Source organism: Netta rufina (genome assembly GCF_964035555.1).
Source record: "Netta rufina genome assembly, chromosome: 19".
NCBI lineage: Eukaryota > Metazoa > Chordata > Aves > Anseriformes > Anatidae > Netta > Netta rufina.
Window position 1 is genome coordinate 12,171,535 of NC_140143.1, and position 23,474 is coordinate 12,195,008.

General features: G+C 43.8%; 1 protein-coding gene across 5 annotated transcripts in view; it reads right to left on the reverse strand.

Annotated features, from left to right (window-relative positions):
- MAP2K4 (mitogen-activated protein kinase kinase 4) overlaps positions 1-23,474 on the reverse strand; it is a 102,815-nt gene that overhangs the window by 72,006 nt on the left and 7,335 nt on the right. Inside the window, exon 2 of one of the 5 annotated variants that reach the window (XM_084298710.1) lies at positions 14,938-14,970. The exons of the other annotated variants lie outside the window; for them this stretch is intronic. Within the exon in view, the coding sequence (XP_084154836.1) occupies positions 14,938-14,970 (33 nt within the window). The remainder of the gene's footprint in view (positions 1-14,937; positions 14,971-23,474) is intronic. 5 annotated transcript variants of the gene reach the window in all.

The following is a 23,474-nucleotide window of genomic DNA, read 5'->3' on the forward strand; positions in this document are numbered from 1 at the left end:
CTGCACAGCGCTGAGATAGCAGAGGATATTTTCCTCATGTCCGCCTATCCAACAAAGGCACATCCCTTGGCATTTCATTGATCATAGCCGAAATGGACCCAGCAAAAAGCAGCTGGGAAGCCTTACAAAGTACACACAGGAGATCACCTACACAATGGCCACAGAAGAACAACCCAGACTCATAACACACACTTGTTTCCTGCTGGTATGTAGATGCTAGGTTAAGTACGTAATTATTTATGTGCTGCTATCCATCACCAGGATTAATCCAGGCACTTGGCTCTGCAGTTACAATCACTCTTTTTGAGGCTGCTTTACCATAACCACAGCCAACCAGTCTTCGTGCAAGAGGAAAGGTCTATCTGGTAGACAATGTGAAGTACAAAGTATTCCTTCAGAGTTATACTCTGTATTTTCACTTCACCTGAGACAAATACAAGTTCAACAAGCCTCTGAGTCACTTCCTGTTGGAGAAAAATCTATTTTTTCCTAGAATTTCCCTACATTCCTGCATGCCACACATCAATAAGAATGATAACAATGTCCCAGTTATACATATGAAAATGCTCAGTTTCCAAGCAGTAAGACTTTCAAAGCAGAAGTAGATAAATGGATTTTCTTATAGGTTTCTGTCTTACAGGGATACAAACTGACCCCTGCTAAAGTGCTTTCTGCTTCGTTCAAATCTGCAATGTCAACCAGTTGTTGTCATGATGCAAATGTGTTCTCTCCGGTTGGACACCAAAGTCTCTCTGCTGCTTGCAGAGCAGCAATACACCAGAAGCCAAGTCCACACTTTATTTCCTTACTCTAGAAAAAACAGAGAGGAAAAAAAAATATGGCAGAAAGCAGTAGGCAAAAAAAAAAAGGCAGAAAACCAGCAGGGAGGGAAAAAAAAAAGAAAAAAAAGACATTGTAATGAACTTTGCAGCCTTTATTATCTTCGCTTTGTAATACTAAAACAAGTTAAAGAGAGAAAATGATGAGGAAAGGATGTCAGGAGGAGGAAAGGATGTCAGGAGGCTAGGCAGGTTGGGTGATATGCTTGGTTGAGAAGGAGGCTGGATGTTTGAGGCTAACTTTTTAAAAATGGAAAGCTGCAATCCAGGTCCGACTTATTCCAGGGCACCTCAACACACAGCTAGTGCATACTCTCACCTGAGCTGGGGGAAAAAAAAAATCACAAAAGAAACAACACAGAACTCTGTTTTTCCAAGAACTCCTACTATCTGCAATACAAATAGTTAGATCATGTCTGCAAACAAAATTCCTGCTTTGATGTTCCTGATGCTGAAGTCCTGAATGCACCCAGGATTCACTGCTTGCTGTCTGCTCCTGCCAGGACAGTGCTCCTTTCCCATAAACCCTTCCAACCTGCATTCTTTCAACTACATTTCCTTCCTTTCCAGTCTTGTTTATGGAGCACTCTTGTTCAAGTACTCCAAAAACAGCACTAACTTGTGAGTAAAGCAATGTCCAGCTTTGCCCTCAAGACATACTATTTTTTCAAGAAAAAAAAAAAACAAAAAAAAATCAAATCTTGAAACAAAACATGAAGAACTTCAGTACATACAGCAGTTTAGTTGGCAAGCCTGAATGGAGGGATAAAACTATTAACTAAAATTCCAGTTTTCTCAACTGTATCTACAGAAACGCACTTTGAAGAACAACAGCACAAACATTTTCAGTACGTTTGTTACATTTCCCTTTAATGAAACCTGTGATTTAGAACAGTCCAAGAGCCAGAATTCAGATCCAAGATGACAACTTTCCACTCCAGGAACATACTAAGTATGCTCATTTTCGGAAGTCACCTCACTGGAGCATTTATCCATGTCTACTGCCCCAAGCATGCTTCCACAAAAATACAGAAGCCCAGATCAGGCAGGACTCTGGGACAGTTACTGGTCATTACCTTCCCCAGTCATGCAATCATTATGAAGTAACACATTTCTACTGAACAAAATGCTAGCAAGACCTTTCAGTAATTTAACAATGGGAGGTGGCTCACAGTTGCGCAGATCCTCTCCGCACCAGCGGACGTGCCCATTTGCAACTTGCGAAATGTGGTTTTTGTTGTTTCTAGCAGCACACGCAACTGCTTCTATAAATACCTCTCCTACAAAGCCTGGTTAAAGTAGGTTAGGCTTCGAGAGCAAGAAACTGCAATCAGATTAAGATCAGTTCTCTCAGACAGGAAACTCCCATCAGTAAAGTCCTAAGAATGAAGTCTCTGAAATGTCTAAAATCCACCATTAACCTTCAGCATTTATTATCCCTGATGCTACCCTGTGTGAAAATGTCATCCACATGAATAGACATAAACAGAGTTAAAACTATTTGAGCTTTGTGAGCAGATCAGCTGCAGGAAAAGAGCTTAATTCTGTGCCTGTACAAGCATTACATGCTGAATATTAACAGGACACCCCTGAACATGTATGGCTATGTGCACAACACTGCTGGTGCCAGGCAGCTCTCTGACCAGAGAGAACAAAACAGTAATGTCAAAAGTCACCTTTCCACCAAAACTGGAATTCAGGCAATTTCCAGTTGGAGAGCATGAATATGTCACTCAGCCACACTCAAATGCCAAAGCTGGCAAAACACTGGAGAGAATCTGGAAGGTCCAGTTTTTCCAAGCAACTCCGCCCAGCCAGCACATTGGAGTTACAGCCAGAGAAGATGCTTGTGAAAACAGGGCTGCCCTCAAAGGCACGCTTTGTTTCAGTCATAGATACTGCAAAATTTTCATGGTACCCATTGTTGATGCCATGTCATGTTTCCTCCTGCTGCAGCATAATCCTATATAGACCATAGTGGAGCAGTTGTCAGAAGGAAACAGTCACGCTGGCCTGGGAAATTTACTGCAAGGCACCTGGAGCCCTTCCTGATGTAAAACAACAAGAAATTATGCAAAGGGCTGTGCCAGGTGCTTTTTCATTATAAAACAGCTCAGCAAGTTCTAAAATATACTGCGAGGAGGAAGACTGAGGAAGGGTGGGGGTGGGGGTTGTTTTTGGGAGTTGCTTGTTTGTTTTTCCCAATTTTAGAAGCACACAGACTAAAAACAAGGGAAAAAAATCTGCCCTTGAGGCCTTTGCTTAAGGTCAATGGAAAGGATCTAGTTTCTTTGGATAAAGCAACATGTTTCCATCATCCCTCTAGTTACCTTATGCCAGAAAAGTGGCAACGGCAATCACAGCCTGAATCCCACTGGCTCCATTACATAGCTCGCACCCACCCCTGAACCTTGCGTATTGGGAAGAACAGCAGGCATCAGGAGTGTGGGGCCTTCTTCCATCTGAAGACAGTTTTTCTGGGGGGAGGGACCGATTCCGTTCACCTTGGAGCTAGCATATCAGGTTTTGTAATTCTGAAGACTAGAGACCGTGACAGAAATCCGACAAAACCAATAAACACTGGAGTATAGGAACGTCTGCAGGAAAGAATGAAGAAAGCCCTTGGCCATCAAGCCAGGAGGCATCTCCTGACAAAGCAGCTTTGGATTTCCTAAGTGTAATTGCTGATAACCCTCTAACTCAAAAAAAGGCCCACATGGCACTCACTGATGTCTCAGCTGGGATTAGCAGAGCAAGTCGGAGCTCATTTAAAAACGTCCCCTAGGAAGCCAACAGAAATGATTGAAACTTCTGATTCCTCCTCCTTTGAAAGGCTCTCCCTTGCCTCTTGCTTTTCTCCCATGGGCTGCCATCACATGGAGGCTCCATCCCTTCATTCATCAGGTTGTCCCCTGTCACTGCTCAGGAAGAGGCAAGGCATGAGAGGGGCTTCAGTCCCCAGCCCCAGCTGCTCCTGACGGCAGTCAGAAGGAACACCCTGCTCCACATCTCCATGGCACAGGAGGCTTTGTTTCTGCTGCTCCCTGCTCAGAAGCCTGTTAAACAAACTCCCTATTTTTTTGTGCCTCATACCACCTATGTGAAGGGCACTGCCCAAGAAAGCACTTATTTTCTGCAAGAGGTTTCAGCACAGGCAACGCTGATCCCTGCCAGTTCCTGCTCCCAGTGCAACTCTTACGTTCATGTCTTCACACCTCCCAGAGACAAGCACTTGCAGCCCTTCCAAGGTGTACAGGTACCAAAGCACTACCAAGGAACATGGACCCTCTCCTCAGAGCGGAGTTCAGGCAGCATCCCATCCCAGGACACGGACATGCACACCTTGAGCACGCCAGAGAAAACTGATCAAATTGTTCTGAAAAACGATTCAAACTGATTAGTGAAGGCTGAGAGGGACACCACAGGAGCCCTTAAAAGTTAGAGACAACTGAAGAGGTACCAACACGCATTATCTGCCACCGACTGGTTGGCAAAGCTGAGGGAGTGTGTGCATGAAGACATTAATGCTGCACAAACATGCACAAATAAAGTGCTGGAAACAACTTGTGCTAGGGTGAACAGACTTGTACCAGAGCATGCTTTCAACACACGGAAGACTCCAGCAGGCAGGGGTTGATCAAGGCACTGGGCTTCTTCTCCACTTGACAACTGTTTCCATTAGCAAAAACCCTCTGCAATGTAAGGGCAGCAGACCTCCATGTTGAGATTGGATCCAAAACTTTGCAACATATGCTTATTTTTCCAAATATTACCTGATACCTATGCATAGCTAAAACAACACTGGGCCAAATTTTCAAGTTAGAATCCACCTCATGTAACCTTTGTTCCTTCTCTGTGAGCTCCCAAATATCCTGTTCTTTTGAACATCTAATCAATGTTTTTAAAGACTTACCAAGAAGCTGACCCTTTCTGAAAACAGTCTCTATCTGCATTCGTAGAATCATATCCTATCCTGAGTTGGAAGGGACCCCAAAGGATCACTGAGTCCATTCTTGGATACACACAGGACCACCCAAAAATCAAATCCTATGTCTGAGAGCATTGTCCAAATGCTTCTTGAATTACGGCATGCTCAGTGCTGTGACCACTGCCCTGGGGAGCCTGTTCAAGCACCTAAGCACCCTCTCAGTTAAGAACCTCTTCCTAATATCCAACCTGAACCTCCACTGATGCAGCTCTGTGCTGTTTCCTCAGATCCTATCACTGGTCACAAGAGACTGGTCATCAACACCTGCCTCTCCTCTCCCCTGGTGAGAAGGTTATGTAGGCCATTGCAACTACTACAGAACAAATCAAAACACAAATCAACAGAACATACGTAAGCTTTTAGTTGGCTTTCAAAGCTCTGAAAGTATTTTACTATTTTTAACTCCTCCTTCAGAGAATCTCTGCTCAGCAAACCCAAGGCAATGTTTTGCTAAGCTTCAAAAATGGCACCTATAGACAGGTACAGATCTATTTTTGTACTTCTCCAATCTGTAATTTCATTAAAAAAATATATTTTCATTCAATTGGTAAGAGCTAGACCTGGAGAACACTTCTCTGAACACATCCTCTTGTCTCCTTGTGAACCTTCAAACCCTGTCCCATCAGGCAGTCAAGTTCACACAAGGTGCTCCGGCCCTCCAACATTTTGAGCAACACAACCCCAATCCAGCAGCTCAGGCATGTGCAGGCTTTCAGAAAATGAAGGACCTGCCACTGATCATCCTCTCTCCCTGTCATGTAGTTCCTTGGCACTTGTATTTCAGACACAACCCAAGTTTGTCACAGTCCACCCAGCATGGCAGCAGCAAGAGCCTCACTACGGCCACACAAAGTTTGACTGGCTCCAGGGCCCCTCACTTGCTCACATCCTATTTTCACAGGACAGTAGATTCCTGATGCTGTAATGGACATATGCTATGCAGTACTGGAAATTTCCTCTAGAAGGGATTCACTGCGGCCATGATTCACTACTGCATCACAGCTCTTCCTGGAGCACAGAGTAGTTTGCTTTTCCATCTCTAATTCCTTGAAAATCAAAGGAAAATTCACACAGCGGGGGAAAATAAAATACCTTAAACAACTATTGGTCTGCTTTCTATTGAAATTCTTTTGTTCAACCCATTTTTCATGCTAAAGTCCAGTAGAAACAGCCAAACACTCCAACTATTTCTCAGCACCAAAATAACTCATGCCTGACAGGCACTCAGAGGAGGCCTTACTAAACATGACAATGCTATCCTACAAACACTGGCTTGTAGTTTCAGATTTCTTAAGGAAAAAATTAGTATCTCCTTGTGTGCTCATAAATGAATAAATAAAAAGCTTTAAGCTGTCTTTTGAAGACTTCAAATTCAATTTGTAATTTGCTGTAGCAGGAAGAATAATATAGGAAAGAGTCCCCTTGTTTTGCACTGCTGAGATGTGCATGAAAGCATCAGACAATCAGCTTTTCCAACAGAATTTGGAACTTTAACAGATTGGCAGCATCAAAATCTCTTCATGAGGATGCATGGGACATTCCCGATGTTTTCATTCAGCTGCCAAAACACCTGAGAGCATTAGGAGTGAATCTTGCTGCTCTGCACACTTCGCTGGAAGGACAGAAGTCAGAAAATAATGAACACCTCTTCCAACCCTCTACTGTAGGCTGGCTGCAGCAAGGGAATTGTCATGGCAAGGCAGCCTTCAACAGTTTGCAGAGAAACTGAAACAGCCTCTAGCCTGCCAGTAACTGGCTGCTCCTGTAATTCTTCATCAATAGGTACTTACGTGACAGAAATCTTCATTTTTGTTTGCAAAGTCAGCACAGATGGAAGCACTACAATGTTTAAATTTCTTTCTAATGAAGAACTGAATAGCAGCACACAAAAAATTCTGAATCTGAACCAGCATCTCTGCAACACTATACTCCACACAACTTCACATAAACTTCTGCAGCCATAAACTACATAGAACACAACTTTGCTAAAGCAGTCAGTTCAACTCTAAGAAAAGAACTCACACTCTGCTATTCCAGAGAGGATGGAACTAGTAGGAACGGACAGATTAAGATCAGTAGCTCATGTGGGGCTTTTTTTAGAATCCTAATGAAAGCAAGAATCATGCAAAAAGTAAAGAGCATAAAGAAACAAGGAACTATGTCAATATAATCTGCAAAGGAGGAAGCTGAATATTTTGTGGTTTTCCTTTTCTATGCATTTCCAGATGAGTAAAATCCCTATGATTCTAGCTACAGTGAAACCAAGCACCTAAAGATCATGGCTCCAGCATACAAATCACAATCCTTAGGTACAGATTCTGTCAAAGGTTATGCTTTCTTTCTTCTACTATCTAGATCAACACGGTCTGCTTCTCAAATGGATCACAGGTGAATGAAGACACAGAAACCAACTCCTTCCCAAGTGCAGGAGCTTCAATAAGAAAATGCTGCCTTTCTATCACTATGCCTTTTTATTACTATAAAGAGGTGCTTTTTACTCACCATGTATTATTATTATATACAGCATTATTTGCAGTCTCCAACCCTGGAATATGGATCCCACCATGCTTGGCACTAATGTCACACAGAAGGAAGACCTGCACTTGGGAACATGAAGAATGAGCACAGCAGGATCTCTGATCACTTCACGCCTGTGTTACCACCACCAGAAGCAGCCTTGCTCTCTCCCATAGATGCTCAGCCCTGACTTCTTTATCCTGGGTTAGTTTTCACCAGTCTGCTACACCCATTACCTTTGCTGTCTGCTGCTCCCACTATGTGCTAGCACAGGAAAAAGTAAAATGAGCAATGCTACTGTGGGAATATAAATGTTGTTTTTGCAGAGTTACATTGTTTAGAAGGAGGGAATGTGGTACTGAGATATGCCTACAGTGATAAGAAAGCTTAACAGGCGACCTTGTAAAATGCAGACAACCAGACTCCTTAGGACAATTAGGTGAAAATCACGGTGTTAAGTCAGATAAGTGAAGAAACATTACCACTTCAAGCAGTAAAAATGGCAAAAGGAAATTGAAATTTGACAGGCCGGCTACTGAAGGCCATGCATCTGTGAAGCATCAGATAGATTGTGAACCTGGATTACCCACTCAGTGGGGAAACAGGGGAGGGTCCTGCCATCAAAAGGTATATAAACTGTGTTTTGGAACTAGTAGATGCGCTCTCTCCTGCTTGTGGGGCGCCCGCCATTGCAATCGTGAATAAATTACTACTTCACTGAGATCCTCACCTGAGCCTAAGTTATTGGCTACGGAGTGTTTCTCACACTACCACCTTCAACATTATTTTTCACAGAATTACAGAATGGGTGGGGTTGGAAGGGACCTCTGAAGATCATCCAGTCCAACCCCCTCGCAGAGCAGAATCACCTAGAGCACCTTGCGCAGGATGGCACCCAGGCAGGTTTTGAATATCTCTGGAGAAGACTCTACAACCTCTCTGGGCAGCCTGTTGTAGTGCTCTGTCACCCTCCCAGTAAAGAAATGCCCCCTCACACTGAGCTGGAACCTCCTGTGCTTCAGTTTGTGCCCGTTGCTTCTTGTTCTGTCACTGGGCACAACTGAAAAGAGACTGGCCCCATCCTCTCGACACCCTCCCCTCAGGTATCTATATATACGTTACTGAGATCTCCCCTCAATCTCCTCTTCTCCAGGCTAAACAGGCCCAGTTCTCTCAGCCTGTCCTTGTGCAACAGGCACTCCAGTCCTCTCATCATCTTAGGAGCCCTCCTCCAAACTCGCTCCGGTACTTCTATGTCCCTCTGGTACTGGGGAGCCCAGAACTGGGCACAATGCTCCACGTGTGGCCTCAGCAGGGCCAAGCAGCTGGGGAAGATCACCTCCCTTGAGCTGCTGGCAACACACTTCCGAATGCAGCCCAGCATCCCCTCAGCCTTCTGGGCTACAAGGGCACATGCTGCCTCCCTCCTGGTCTGTCCAGCTAGTAAATTCTGAACGCTCCTTGCAGTCCTGCCATACACACTGCTCTTAGCAACCTCCACAGCAAGGAAATGATGGAATTGTTAAATCACTTCTGGTCACCATCACCAACCTGGGGCAGTGTTCAAAGAATGAGGCCAGTCACAGGGCTGGAGGAGACTCACATGAAGACAGATTAAAGAGCTAAATCTGTCTGCAGTTTGTCTCGCGAAGAATAAATATAATAGCCTATAGATATATAGGCTATGCAAATAGGAAAGAGGAAGCTGTTATAGGAAAATAATTAGCAATGATAGCAGACAGAAAAACACTTTTGGCCTGAGACCTAGCATACAATCTCCCACATGAAGAGGTGAAACCTCTGAAATGGCAAGTAAAACTTTCAAGCACCTTCTTCATCAGAGGACAGTGCTCCTCTATCACTGAAACACTGGCCAATGTTCTATCTGAAGGGAACTTACAAGAATTTAGAGGGACTCCAGTACACCCACACATCCTATATCATCCAGTAACACCCTTCCTCAGAGCCAGTACACAGGACAGCCCTGGCACCTCTCTGTTGATGCTCTCCTTCCTCCAAAAACTGCCTAAACAAAATTTCAAAGGCCACCTATTAAATGCCCTAAACGTGACTTGCTGAGTACAGTATATGTAATAACTATACAACGTGCATGCTTTGAAGAGCACTCTTAGGCAACATGATGTTTTATTCCACATTTAAGTCTCAGGTGTCCCCAAAGGGCACTTTGTATCAAACACACGATTTAAATACCTGTTTAGAAAGACTAGTCAGAGCAGGAAAACCAGAGAAAGCAGCAGAAGTGAAACATAACTAAAGCAGAAGTCTTGCTGCCATCAAAGAACAATGGCAATCACTTCAGAAGTGCCTCCTCACATATGCACGTTATTTTTAAAAAAATCTTGCACAGTGGCTGAAGTATCAGAACTGCTAGCCTGCAAGAACATACTTCATCATGGCGTTCCTTTAATGTTATATTTACCCTACAGTTTCTTAATCAGAGAAATAAAATTACACTAGAAGTGATCTTAAAGTCTTGTGTTATATATGGAGTGGCAATTCGTGTCGAGAAAATTGTTGACATTAATAAAGAAGGGGGAGATTTGGGAATGTGGCCATGGGGGTTGGAAAGACCCATGGGTGAGATAACATTAGACTCTTAACGATGAGGCCATCAGGAATATAAAAGAGTTTAGAGGGAACAAAGAAGGGTGATTCAGGAGACTCCATGCAGTCTGGGGTTTCTTGTTCTCCAGCCGTTAAGGCATGGATGTTTCTGGGTGTTTGCTGTTGTTGTTATATTCAAAGTTGTTTGACCAATGAAAAGTTGTTTTGAAAAGAACTGCTGTGGAGAGAAGGGTATAAGAGGGGAGCCTGCCCTCAAGATAAAAAAGGCAGCACCGAGAAGTTACATCAATAAAGAAGCAGGAAAAAGAAGTGAAGAGGAACAGGCTGGCAGAATGGAGACCAGGATGGGAGCAGGCACATTGATTGCCCCATGAAGATCAGTTCAGCCAGACTCAGCAAACTGCTCAGAGAAGCTCGTACAGAAAGTCGCTGGAAATAGGCGCACTGGAACTGGAGAGAAGCTGACCTGTGCACACAGCTGCCTCTCGCTGGTAAGCAGTTGCGCATTATGGGGAATCATACGTCCTTAGGAACAAAGACTGTCCTGGTAACCTTACAGCTCATTCTCCTTCTGAACAATCAGACGGTTTATGAGCCTGAAATATGGGACCAAACTGAGGTCAAGGTGTGGGACTCTGCAACTAAAAACGACAAGGTTGCAGTGGGATTGCTCGGCACCTGGCGAGCAATCTCTGAGGCCTTACAGAGTCATGTGGAGCCACAATCACAAATGTGTGACTTGCCAGATAGTGAGGGAACTGCGGGCTCCTTTACTGATCCGACTGCTACGCCATCGCCATCTGCTGCCACAGCCATCGAAGGCTTTTGCAAGAAAAGGAATGGAAAACGGAGACTGTTAAGTTATGGAACTTAAAGGATTGTTTGTTACCTTTCCTGATTGTACATATGTATAGGCATACTCTGGTTTAGTATGTAAAGCAATGTTCTGTATATTTAGAATGTTTGATGTTTGTGTGTGCGTGTTGGTGGAGCGTAGACTCCCTGCACACCCAGCGCTGTTTACTTGCCTTTTATACCTTTTAGAAATATTTATTTTATAAATATTACAAAATTCAGATTGAGTTGAGACCTCATTTATAACACTTGGAAACACTTTTTTTTTTTTTTTTTTTAAAGTTTTAATGTTTGCAACCCCTAAAGGAAAAAAACAAAAAACAAAAAACACACCAACAACAGAAGGAACAGACCCTGAATGCTTCCTTGTCTCTTGAAGGCAACAATGTTTTTTCTTTCAGTATACAAGCTTATCAGCAGTTAATGGCAAAAAAAACACCCTTAGGAGACTGCTCAGCCAGTCCTAGCAGGCAGCAAGCAGGGAAGCGGAATCACCTGGGCCACTACCTTTGCACAAGAAATGGCAAGGGGAAGCAGCAAAAACCTGTTCTCCCCTGCAATGGTGGGAAGGTGATCATGTTGAGACCTTTCCCCCTTCTTGAATATAAAATGACTTTACTGCCTTGGTCTCTCAAATACAACTCAACGGAAAAACATAGATCTCCTGCCTCAGCCAACGACATACAGTTTTGTCAAATTATTCAAGAAGGCTAAGCTGCAGTTCTGAACTGAGATATTTGCTATTATTTTTCATGAAAGGGCAGGGTTTGATCCCAAAGTCTCTACAGCTATTTCTCAACAGCTTACAAGAGGAATTCAGATGTCTGTTCTACATTCCTTTCATTTACAACAAGAAGAAAATCTGCACAACTCCTTCCACTATACACCTTTGATCTTCCTACCTGCAGAACAACAGCCCACGTTCCCTTCTCAGCACAGAAACACCTCTCCATATGAAAAGGCTAACCTGTGTTTCTCTGGCAAACGGTTCTTCAACAGAAACGATGGCTTACCTGGACAGGCCAATGGGAAGGGAAGCAGATATGTGCCGTTCAGCACGAGATGAAACCAGACCCCTCCTGAGCACTGCAATGCCACAAGTTTTGCTGCTGATGTTACCAAGTGCTTGTGCTGACTGCAGAGACTCAGAGAAATAAAATACCATAGCTCCTGTCATTCTTGCTAATAGCTGGTAAATACAGACTAAAAATCTGTCTGTAAAACAGAAAGATAAGTAGGTAAGAGAATTCACAAATGCATTAATGCTTTCATTATCCTCTTCTTCTAAATAAACGTGACACTTACACATAACATGCACAGTCAGCTAATACCCCTAACACTTTAAAACCTTGCTTAAAAAGGAAAATGCAATTAAAATATACTTTAGGGGATAATTCAAGCAATCAAACCGTCACTGTTTAACAGTCAACAGTACTTTAATGGAAAATACTCAACATCAAAATCTGTCTTTGCTGTAAACAATTTTTGGCACAAAGAAACCTGGCACTTTCTGTCAAGAGGGTTTTTTCAACCCTGTAAATTCCTACTAATTCACTTCTCAATTCACTTTAAGTCTACCAGAGAAAAGCCACCACAGCTCTTCACCACCTCTGGAGCTGGCACCAACTGCCTGCCCACTGCTGCTGCCTGGGCTCAGGCAGATGGAGCAAGCCCCTCTCCTGCAGACCCATGCGCCCTCCCAAGGCCTGACTGCACCAGGTTATACTTGCTGCTAACAAAGTTTTGAATTTTCATGACTTTAAACAGGTAACAAAACAAGTTTTAGGCAGGTTGGCAAAGCAGAGGGGGAAATCAGGCAAACAACCCAGCAGCCCACAGCATGCACAGAGGCACTCACTCCTCCACCACAGCAGCACGTGAAACTTCCGGAACAAAACCCAGGCCACGTGCAACCTTTGTGTTCAAACCAGCAAGGTCCTGAGGAATGAACCACTGGAGTTACCTCTACAGAAACACACTTCACTTCCACAACACCTCTTTGGGACGAGGAGCTCCACCAAGCAGAGCTGCAGACAACGGGATGCGCTGGCCCCTTCAGCCCCCAGCGTGTCCAGCAACCACAAGCTTCCACACTACTCCTGCTGCCACCTGCTGTGCACACAGCACCTGAACCATGGCCCCAGAACCCCACAGGACACACCGAGTACCTCCCCAGCAGCAAAGTGCCCGACACACAACCATACTTTTCCAACTGCTCTGATGTACTTACCCTGTTTTTAACATAAACTGCGGTGCTCTGACAGGCAGGTGCTAATGTGTTTGTTTTTTTTTTTTTTTAATGCCTCTCTGGTTCCTACCTACATTCATGCCTCCCAGCACACAAGTCAGCAAAGCAGTATTAACGGAGGTGTTTTTCGGACTTACCCCCAGGAACCCTGGTACAGTCTCTGTGACCAGCTGTGCTGCTGCAGGGAGCTCACAGCACCCACCTCCACACTTTCTATTCCAAAGGCACAGGTGGGAACCATCTCATTATTTTGCAAAACCTTCTAATGGCAAAGCCTTTTTTTTCTTCCTTTGAAGTGTCATGTATTGAGCATTTCTCATTTTGTTCCAGACTGCAACTGCCCCAGAGAGCAAGGACTGTCTATGTCTGACAACAGATCCCAGCTTTGGATGAAAGGCACTGCTGAGGAAATAACTAACCTTGCAGAAGCATTTACAGTGTTTTTAGTGTGCCAGACAACAGGGAATTTGTAAGAAGACTAACAACAGGAGCAAGACATTGTCTTAAGTAAATGCTAATCAACCTTTTTAAGCTGACAAGGTTCACATGAAATGCTGCGTGACAGCTCCTCCCAGCAGCAAATCCCATGTCCAACTCAGCCTCGCCTGCACAGCCATTAACCCAGCTCCAGAATACAAACTTCAGCAGCCAACTGCTCCTTTTGGGTGGCTGATTTTCTTCCATATCTTTTCACAATTCAGTAGCTGTCATCTTAGGAATCTACCAGAAAAGGTCTCAAAGCCTAACTCTGATTCTGACATACAGATCTAGCTTGTAAAACGAGTTTGAATTTCCTGCTTCAAACATCGAGTTTCCTAAAGATTTGTATATTCCATACTAACAGAAAATTATTAAAAAATAAATATGTTCTCCAATCCTGTCCTGGGGGAACAATTCTGACATCCAGGCTCACCTCTGCACCGTAACACTGGAGCAGATGTCCTCCTCAGTCATAACACAGAAAGCATTGCTCTGTGAAAGCTATGGACAGCAAAGGTTTTTCTATGTACAACTGCTTCAGACAAAAATCTATCTGAACAGTAGTCACAAAGTACACTGACATAAAATCCAAAGACACCGACTATTAAAAAAAATAACAATTATATCTCTAGATATTAGAATTGCTATAACAAATAAGTGTATCAAGCACAAAAGAAAAAAATCTGAATGCAAATTCAAAGAAATGCAGAGTCAAAATAAATCTAGAATTCAGAAAAAAAGAGACTGCTTCCAATAAAACTATCACCATACCGTAGAAGGTACTTTGATAGTATGACAGAGGAATACAGAGCATAAGCCAGTGACAGAAAATAAAAAATTAGTTCTGCAGAGCTTCCATTAGTCATCACAAACTGTCCTGCAGTGGCCAAGGCTGCCTGTGGGAGAGCTGGCACCAGCTAACGCCAGCAGCCCCTCCTGACAGCTCTCCTGTCCTGTTCTCACCTCTCTTGAAAGAAGCTCGAACAGAAACAACCCACTGCAGGATCTAGCATCTGTCCTGCTGGCTCTTGAGATGGCAATTCAAGGTGTTCACGCTCCGTATAAAAGTGTGCATGTCAGGTGCTCATTCAGCACAAGTTTTGGCAGGCACAAATCAAACTGCCAAATCCCACCCAGTTTGTTTCAGACCAATTCAACAGGTAGGAAATTTCCAGTGCTCCATACACAATTAGTTTAGCTGCATGTTTCTGGAGTTGCTCTTTTGTTACAGGTAAAGTAGTACAACAATTAGTAACCCTTTAAATTGCTTAATTTTACTTTTACTTAAACAGCATTGTGAGAAATGGAAGCTCTCTTAGGAGTAGGTCTGCCATAGGTGGTTAGTTGAAACAGAAAGTGGACACATTCCCAATACCAAGGTTGATATATAAAACAGGATAATACTATAAAAATATGTAGCTTACTTTGTGCCTTTCCACAGAAGTTTATCTGAAAGCCTAAAGCAAAAGAGACAAGTTCTTGTTCATTCACTGCAAGTCAAAGTGCATCACTTAAGAATCACTTTTTATGTTTCAATGTTCATTAACTCTAAAATCATACATTAAACAAGTTTATTAGATCAAAATTTAGAATGTGTTGCTTCAAATGTAGAGCAATCCCATTCAATTCAGGATTCATCATTTTATAAACAAACCAGTCTTGAGTGGCAGCAGTGTTCAACAAATCAGCAAGGGCACCAGCCCTTCTGCACAGCAAGCACGAAGGATATCAGTTCACTTCAAGGAGCTTTAGTTTCTTTGAGGCGCTAATAGAACTCAAACAGCAACAGCTCTAAAGCTGACAAATTAAGGACAGGAATCCAAGCTTTGCTCAAGGGGGATTTGGACACTGCAGCACTGATGGTATTGCAGGGCTCCATACAACAAGGCGCTGAGACCTGGACAGAGTCTGCAGAAACTTCCTGCAGTTGGGGACACGGCTGCCCAAGGATGGGCACCGCACACCCGGCCCTCTCCAGCACTGCTGACCTAGCATGTGGAGATGGATGCTTCTCTGGGATGTTTGTAACGTCCTTATCAGTCCCATCACCACAGAACATTTTATGGCCATGAGCCACGGTATGTCCGCACAATGCATTATAGCCATACAGGACAGCAGCTGCACTTCCTATCACAGCCAGCACCACCATACTGCTCAGGGAGGGAGGACCTCACTGAGGCTTGCCTTCTTCCTGAGAGCTGCTCAGCCATGCACAGCCAGATCTCCAGGAGCGTCTGGCTCACTGAAGGTGAGCACACTAATAAGCACAGTACATGCACACATGCACAGGCACACGGCTGAGAGGGAGCCTTAGCACATCACCTTACACTGGCCACCAGAACCAGAAACATCCTCCACCCCACAGGAAGGTCTTGGTGCCCACTGAGCAGGCTGGAGACTCGAGCCAGGACACCATTGCAGCTCTCAGAAAACTGCACGTGCTGCAAGCTCATTTCAATTTATGCTGCAGCAAATGTATCCTTGGATACAAAAAATACGGGAAGCTTTTGACTCAGTTTGAGTAATGAGAGAAAAGCACATGAACTGTATAACCCAACACTGCGGTGACCAAAAAAAAAAAAATAGCAGACAAAAAAAAAGAGAAAGTGTTGTTCACGGGCACACTGTTGCCAACTCTGGGCTTCACCATGAGCCTTACAAAACCTGGTGTCCCCTTCCCACCAGAAGTTCCAGCTTAAACCATCTGCTGAATAAGATTTTTTTTTTAACTGGTTTTGTCTCCACAATAGCATGCAAAAACAGAAAAATAACCCCAAAGCCACCAAAGCAGGCTGGTAGTACATTCAGAGAAGAAGGAGCAAATAAGAATGGTAATTAAAGTTACCCACATTAGTCTAATAACATTAACAGTAATTTTATTAACAATAATATAAATTGATCAGTGAAAATTAAAAAATGCATTACCCAAACATTTTACTGGCAGGACAGCATAAAAATATAAAGGAAAAAAATAAAAACAACAACAATTTCATTCCACGAGGGAAGTACCTTTTTCCCCCTACAAAAGCAACTCAGCTGTCTAACTAGCTTGCAAGTTCACTGTTTTGCCTTAAAATTTCTTCCCATTCCTATGGCTCAGCCCTGCACCTGTTACCTCTGCTTTACCCAGGAAATGTTCCCTTCTCGGCTCCTGGTTATGGGAGCACGCTACCAAGCTGTTCAGTTGCACCATGGTTCTTAAAGTTTTTGAAGTCCAAACAGATACTCCGAATAGATTTTCATTTTCAGAAATGATTAATGCCATTTTTATCTACTGCTAGTTTTCTTTCTGATCATGCCTTTGCTTTTCTTTTCAGTCATGTTATTATAAGTTCCTATGCCAGACATTATTCTTTTGGTGGTTATGCAAGTTTTTTCATTCTTTCAAAATCCCACAAGTAGGGGCAGATGCAAAGTTTGCCTGCTAAAGAAATAAACCCCTAACATTTCAACAAAAATTCCTCCAGTCCATTGGCTTTTAAAAGTCCTTGGGAAAGAGTTCTATCCCTCTGCAGAGGGCAGGCAGGTCTTCAGTACAGAAGGAGCCAGGGAGTCTGCCCAGCTAATCCCCACAGTCTCACGCTGGGTAACAGAAGACTGTTGCAAAAATACCAGCCAGTAGCCCCAGCCCAGATCCAGCTATCTTCTTCCCTTGTTCTCATCCCCATTAACTCCTTCTAACTCAGAGCTCCTTAAAAAAGGAAATCAGGCATCAGTTCTGCATAAAAAAACTTGAGTGTGCCATACGGTAACACAGGATCCCCCTACCCATTAAAGCTCTTGCAAGGTGTCAGAGCACCACAAATAAAACAATCTTCAACATTCATAACCGTCTGTGTGCAGCCGACAGACAGAGCCAATGCTGCTTATCACCTGTATCACATCTCCACCCAGAGAAAACTGACTTTGGTTTACGACGGAAATCTCTCAACTAGAGCAGGACTCCTGCCTGACCTTTTGCCAAGACACTGTTTAATACTATCCCAGAATCAGTGGTGCTATGTTCATGTCTGTCCGTGGCTGATCCCAACCCTGTGCCTGCTAAAACAGCTTTGGTCTGCTTCTGCTGCTGAGGCTGCTGCTGCTTCCCTGGGAGGCAGCAGGGGAAAGGGAGCAGCTGAAGGCATCATCACTCATGATGCTCCCACCCTCTGCATTCAGCCTGGTTCTGCTGCCCATGTTTTCTGCCACATGCAAAACTGCAGGCAAACTCGAGATGAAGTGTATTCCGAAGTCACTGCAAGTAACTTCCTGTCAATGGCAACAGAGCATCTATTTCCTGGAAAGGATGGCAGTGGTTAGTGCTTTCAACCTAGCCAAAGGCATATGGCAGGACAGGAATACTGTAATGTAAAGCTGTGAAACACATCTATATAGGCATTAAGGAAGGAGTAGCAGCATGTATGTCGAAGACTAAGGGTGACAGAAGATCAACAGTGACAAAATTGTCATTGAACATTTCCAGCTACTGACTGAAATCCTGAAGATGTCTTCTGGAAGAAAAAGCAGAGCAGGGCATCTAAATTGTTTTCAAGAGAAGCTTGATGCACTTAAAAAAGGAGTCTGTGGTAGAAAGGGGTCGTTATTGGAGACAAAATATTAAACTCCCAACATGAGAAAAATACTGAACTCCTAACACAAACACGAGCATGTCAAATTCATAGATGGTTAAAATAACTGCTGCACTCAGGACTGGGGAACTTTTCTTCTAGAGTAGTTTGGTTTATTTATTCCTCTAAAGCACTGGACAAAATTACTTTATAAGATCACTTGCAAGACGTTTTCATAACTCCCATTCCTGCAAGACTGAGTACTGGGAATAGACTCAATTCTCCAGCACATCACAGTTGCAGCTTTTGGATTTTAACAACAGGTTCAAATTTAGCAGACAGCATTGCTGTGAGACTGCTGTGGATGCAATGAATGCTGTATCCCGTGGTGAACACAGTCACTCTGCTCAGTTCACCTGTGGAACTCTCTGGATGAAACCCTGACCACGCAGTTGCGTGTCCTTGTGAACAGGAGGTAATGTTGCTACCAGGGAGGAAGCAGCAACTACTCCTGGTAGATTGGAAGTAGACAACCCAACCCTCACCTCACGTGGCTGAGTTGCCACAGAGCAACCAGCTTTGGCTGTAAAACCCAAATCTTTTGAATACGGTGCCCTAATGGACAGCAAGATTTTGATGCCAGTGTTAATACATCTACAACTTCGTGCATTGCTCTGCAGCATGGACAACCAAATAGCTGAAGAACGTTGCCAAGCTGTGTTCATTTAGTTTGTTTTGGGTCTCAAACACTTAGGACATGCCAGCACAGGCTTTCATGGAGAATATGAGTGCTGGGTGGCTACAGCTTCATTGACAAAGAAGAATTAATCAGATTTTACACGGATACCAATGCAAACCTTCCCAGAAAGCTTCTATTTACTATACAGAAATAGCACCATGGACAAGCAGCTCCTGGAGCCCATCCCACAGTGCCCTGGAATGACGCAGGGATCAGCTCAGACCTTTGGCAACTCAGTGATGAAGCAGGTTCCTTGCTGCCAATTCTGTTTTGGGCTCACGTTCAAGTTAGTTGTGACTAAGACCTGTCTATATTAAAGCAAATGACCAGCCCCATTAACATTTCATACCCTAGCTGAAATACAGCCTGCAATCACACTTTCTTACAGTGTATTTTCGTAGGGCAGGAAAAAAAAGCACTCACAGCCACAAACCAGACTTGAAATTTCCAATTCAAAGCCCAAGATATTCCAAATCGTGTACCTTTACAGTGAAATCAGCCACGCCATCTAACACAAGGATATGGACAGACATATGTGAGCTGTAGACACCACCTCCCACCATCTCAACCTTCACCGTTTCCATGCTTGTTCCTTCTGCTACTCACAGAGAGCAGCAGGAACAAGGCCACATGAGCAGGTCAGACAGCAAAGTCTTGTTTTCAACCCAATGTTATCTAGCACTGAGGTGCAGCAGCAATGCTTATGTTTTAGAAAGCTTATTTGGCCACAACTCTGCTATGTGCAGATAAAGAGCTCCAGGATCTTATTCCAACTCCTCTCAAAAAGAAATAAACAAATTAGAAACATATTTTAAAATAGAATTTGTATTACCAGGAGAACACGAGCAATCTTGTTCAACATGTGTGTCCCTGCGCAGCAAGAACTCAACTGCTGAGCTGCTGCCCACAGCAGCAGGTCTCTGCCTTCAGATTCTTCTTCTTCCAACAGATGTCAGAGTTCACTCATAACTAACTCCTTTGCACGAACTTGCAGACACACTCCTGATACCATACAGTCACACTTTATAGTTTTAACAGTTGGGCTACATCAGAACAGTAGTTCTTAAGAGAGAACTAACCTCTACTCATCCCCAGATCAGCAAGGAAACTAATCTTACATCAGACATCCAAATGCCTTAGTTTCCACATCCTGACTGCTACGGCTACCTTGAGGGTGAGGAAAAAAAAGGTACCTTGAAGAAAGGACGAAACTCACATGTCCTGAAGCAGTATACTAAGTTCTATATAACACCACTACATATAGCTTCTCATCCAGTTTTTCTGGTAGGTAACACCTCTTCAGCAGTAAAAACATCTGGGGTCAATACAGTCTCTACAGCCTGTCATCAGGTTGTCTGAGAGGACAACAGCCATTCTGTCCCTCTGCTCTAGGCTTCCAGTCTTGACCACTTCTACAAAGTGGTTCTGATCATCCTCACACAATATTCCCCTCCGTCCGACCTTCGGCTCCTCCAAGTTTGAGTGGCATGCGAGGAAAGAAGAGAACATCAAAGGTAGGGCAAGGGTTCCAACTGCTTGGCATGAGATCAGGTCCTGTGCTGACACGGTTCAGTAGGGGAAGTGGTCTTTACAGGAAAACTCAGATGTGGTCCCATCACTCCCCAGAAGGGATTTCCAAATGCAGTGCTTTTATCTTATTCCATAACCCCTCCCAGGTCAAACAAATGCAGCCATGTGTTTTTAAAGGAAACTGTTTCATCTCTGTCCACAAACCTCTTCAAAGTACAAACACTTTGCTCTCTGGTCCAAAAGCAAAGTGGTGGCTAATTCAGTTCAGAGAACTTCTTCCAGAGAATCAGGTCCAAAGCAAACTATAAAACTCTTCTGCTCCACAGAAATAATAAGCCTGGACAAAACACAATAAAAGGTCTGATTCCCTTTTAGCTCAGCTGTGTCTGCTCCCAACAGCTGTCCTCCTTATGCCAAAGGGCATCTCCTGAAGCACCTCAGAAAGATCAAATAAATTATTCAAAACACCGACTAATTCCTGGCACTTGGACTCTTTGTTCACCCCAGATCAGTGCAAGCTGTCTGCTTCCTGAAGGGCTTGCTCTGCCTCCAGTAAAGGGCACATACAAAGGCTTCAATTTGGAGAAGAGGAAATCAATTTAGCAGCTAATAAATACGCAATTTGTGCAATATACATACTGTCCACGTCCCTTGACGATCATACAAAAGTTAATGGGCCATACCCTGCTAAGCACAGTTATTGCACAGGTTCATGCGAACTGAAGCTGAGCTCATTTCAAAGCAGAACTGGGAGGCAGAGGGGGAGCAGAGGCACCATGTTGTATTTCCTCACAAAGAGCAATAGCAGTGTCCCCTCCACTGAGGGCTACAGCCTCAGGAGTCAAGGTCACACGTTTTGGAAGATGGTCTGCAGCATCACATGACAGTCCTGATGCAAATCCAGGCCAACGCAGGGTCTGGGCAAGTGGGGAGCAGGCACCCAGTAGGCTGTGCCGAGATTTCTGCAAGGACCTTTCCTTACTTGTAGTCCAGTCTTCTTTCAAATAAAAATAAAAATAAAAATGCAAGCTATGCACAGAAACTTAAATAAGTCTGTGACATCTGACAGAAGTCATATTTGCACCTTTCAGCATAGGGAGGCACAAACATACCGCTGCTGCCCAAACCACAGAATGTATTCTGAAGTATCGGGCACCTAAGCAGACCACGGAATGCACATCGCAGGTATCTTCAAAATTTAAAGCCTCCCCCCAACACTATAAAAGGGGCAAGACAACAGGAATCTAGATAACTTTGCAGGTGCCCAGAAGACACAGCTTAAGCTAACTTAAAACAGAGTGAAGTGAAAAGTTAAAATTGAAGTCAGAAACGCAGCCTATTCATAATAAGAAGGGTGCTAAGGCTGACACAAAGCTTTTGCATAGGTCATGCTCAAATACTGAGGTAGAACATGTTTTTCAGTTCTCCCTCCCACCCTTATCATCACTTGCAAGTGTATTTGGCTGCCAAAATTTGTCTATTTTACATCCTTTGGTATAAAATGGATCCCTCCTGTCCTCTGGGTGCACCAAGTTTAAAATATTAAGCCATATGAATTGGTTCAAATCTGCCTTACTGCTACCTCCCTCCTCCACTCTATGCTGTTCAACTTCCAAAAACATCTTGGAAGAAGACCAATGCAGTTAAGGTAGTTACCAAGAGGTAAAAACACTAGGATTAAAGGAAGGCAGGAAGCTAATTAGGTCCAATATGGTGCTCTTCTAATTCATTATGTTATTGTAAACCAGCATGCCAGTTTCTATCTGGCCTTAGACACTGACGTGGCATCAACACCCAGCACAAGCTTGCAAGCAGACCTCTCTCCAGGTGCGAGCAACTGCCTTTGGCTTAGATTAGTTCAGGGGGCGTGGGATTTAGGATAAACATACACCCAGTGTATCTGCAGACATGCAGAGTTTGACAACGGGTGGAGCGAAGCCAGCAGGCTGGCTGCCTGCCTCCAGGAAGGTGGTTTCCTCCCTCCTGCCACCTCCAGCAGCGCAGTCCTACCCGTCCTGGAAAAACTCTGCCACTTCAGGCCACTTTGACCTGTCCCCCACAGCTGGGACAAGGCAGATGGCTACAAGGTGATCATTCAGAGGGCTGTTAGAGGTGCCTATAGGTTTCCAAAAGCACAGTCACAAGGAGCATGAACACCCAGAGGTGCTAACATTGGAGCAAGTTCCCACTTCCACCCCGACCAGTGCTCCAGAAGCTTGGAACAGAAATATTGTGCTCCCTGCAGCACACATCCATTCAAGAGGCTGCCATACGTCGTGCCACCTACAGAATCAGTTTTCCAAGCCTCTTATGTACAGTTTGCAGAACAAACCCACCTAGCAACACTCAGCAAGAGCTTAACAATGGAGGTAACCTGTCCAGCAACTCAGCTATGGTATAAGGATGTGGGACTAGGATATAAAACAGGGCACAGAGTCACAGCAAAAATTACTTTGCCTTCTTCAGACAAAGAGTAAAAACTAGAGGGTATTGAGGCTGCACACATCCTTCCTGCAACTCTGTCCCTGAAGAATAAGATGTAATGCATCTTCCTCACAATTTCATGCCTTGTGGACAAGTACTTAACCCCCGGGCACCCTTAGAATAGGTTAGAGCACCTTCTTTCCGATAGTTTTAATATCAAACATTTTGATATTAAAACTATTTTGCTTCCATAAACATGTGGGGTCAGTTGCCTACTGAAAGGCTTGAGCCTCACAGATTTTTTTTCAGATGCCCATCATCACCAAAGAGTAGCAAGTGTATACAGGGGGACAACTAGGTACATGCTGGCTATCCTACTGTTAAAGCCTAGAAGCGACACCATATTCAAATTATCTGCAAGTTGAACTGCAGAAGCGCAGGCGAACTGAACTGTCTCACTTGGGATTTACCACGAGTTAACTATCACACGTTAATTAATCCAGCTATAGTAATACATCTTTCTAATAGGGGAAAAAAAAAAAAAAAATCAGAGATCAACAGCCACTGCATTTACCCACTGCTCATACGTTTCTTCTGCAATCAAACAAGCCTGCAACACTAAAACAAAACCTAAATACGTAGATGAGAAAAGGTCTTCACAGGGAACACCAGCAGACTCAACTAAGATGGTGCAGGATTCACACTGGCTAACTGCAAT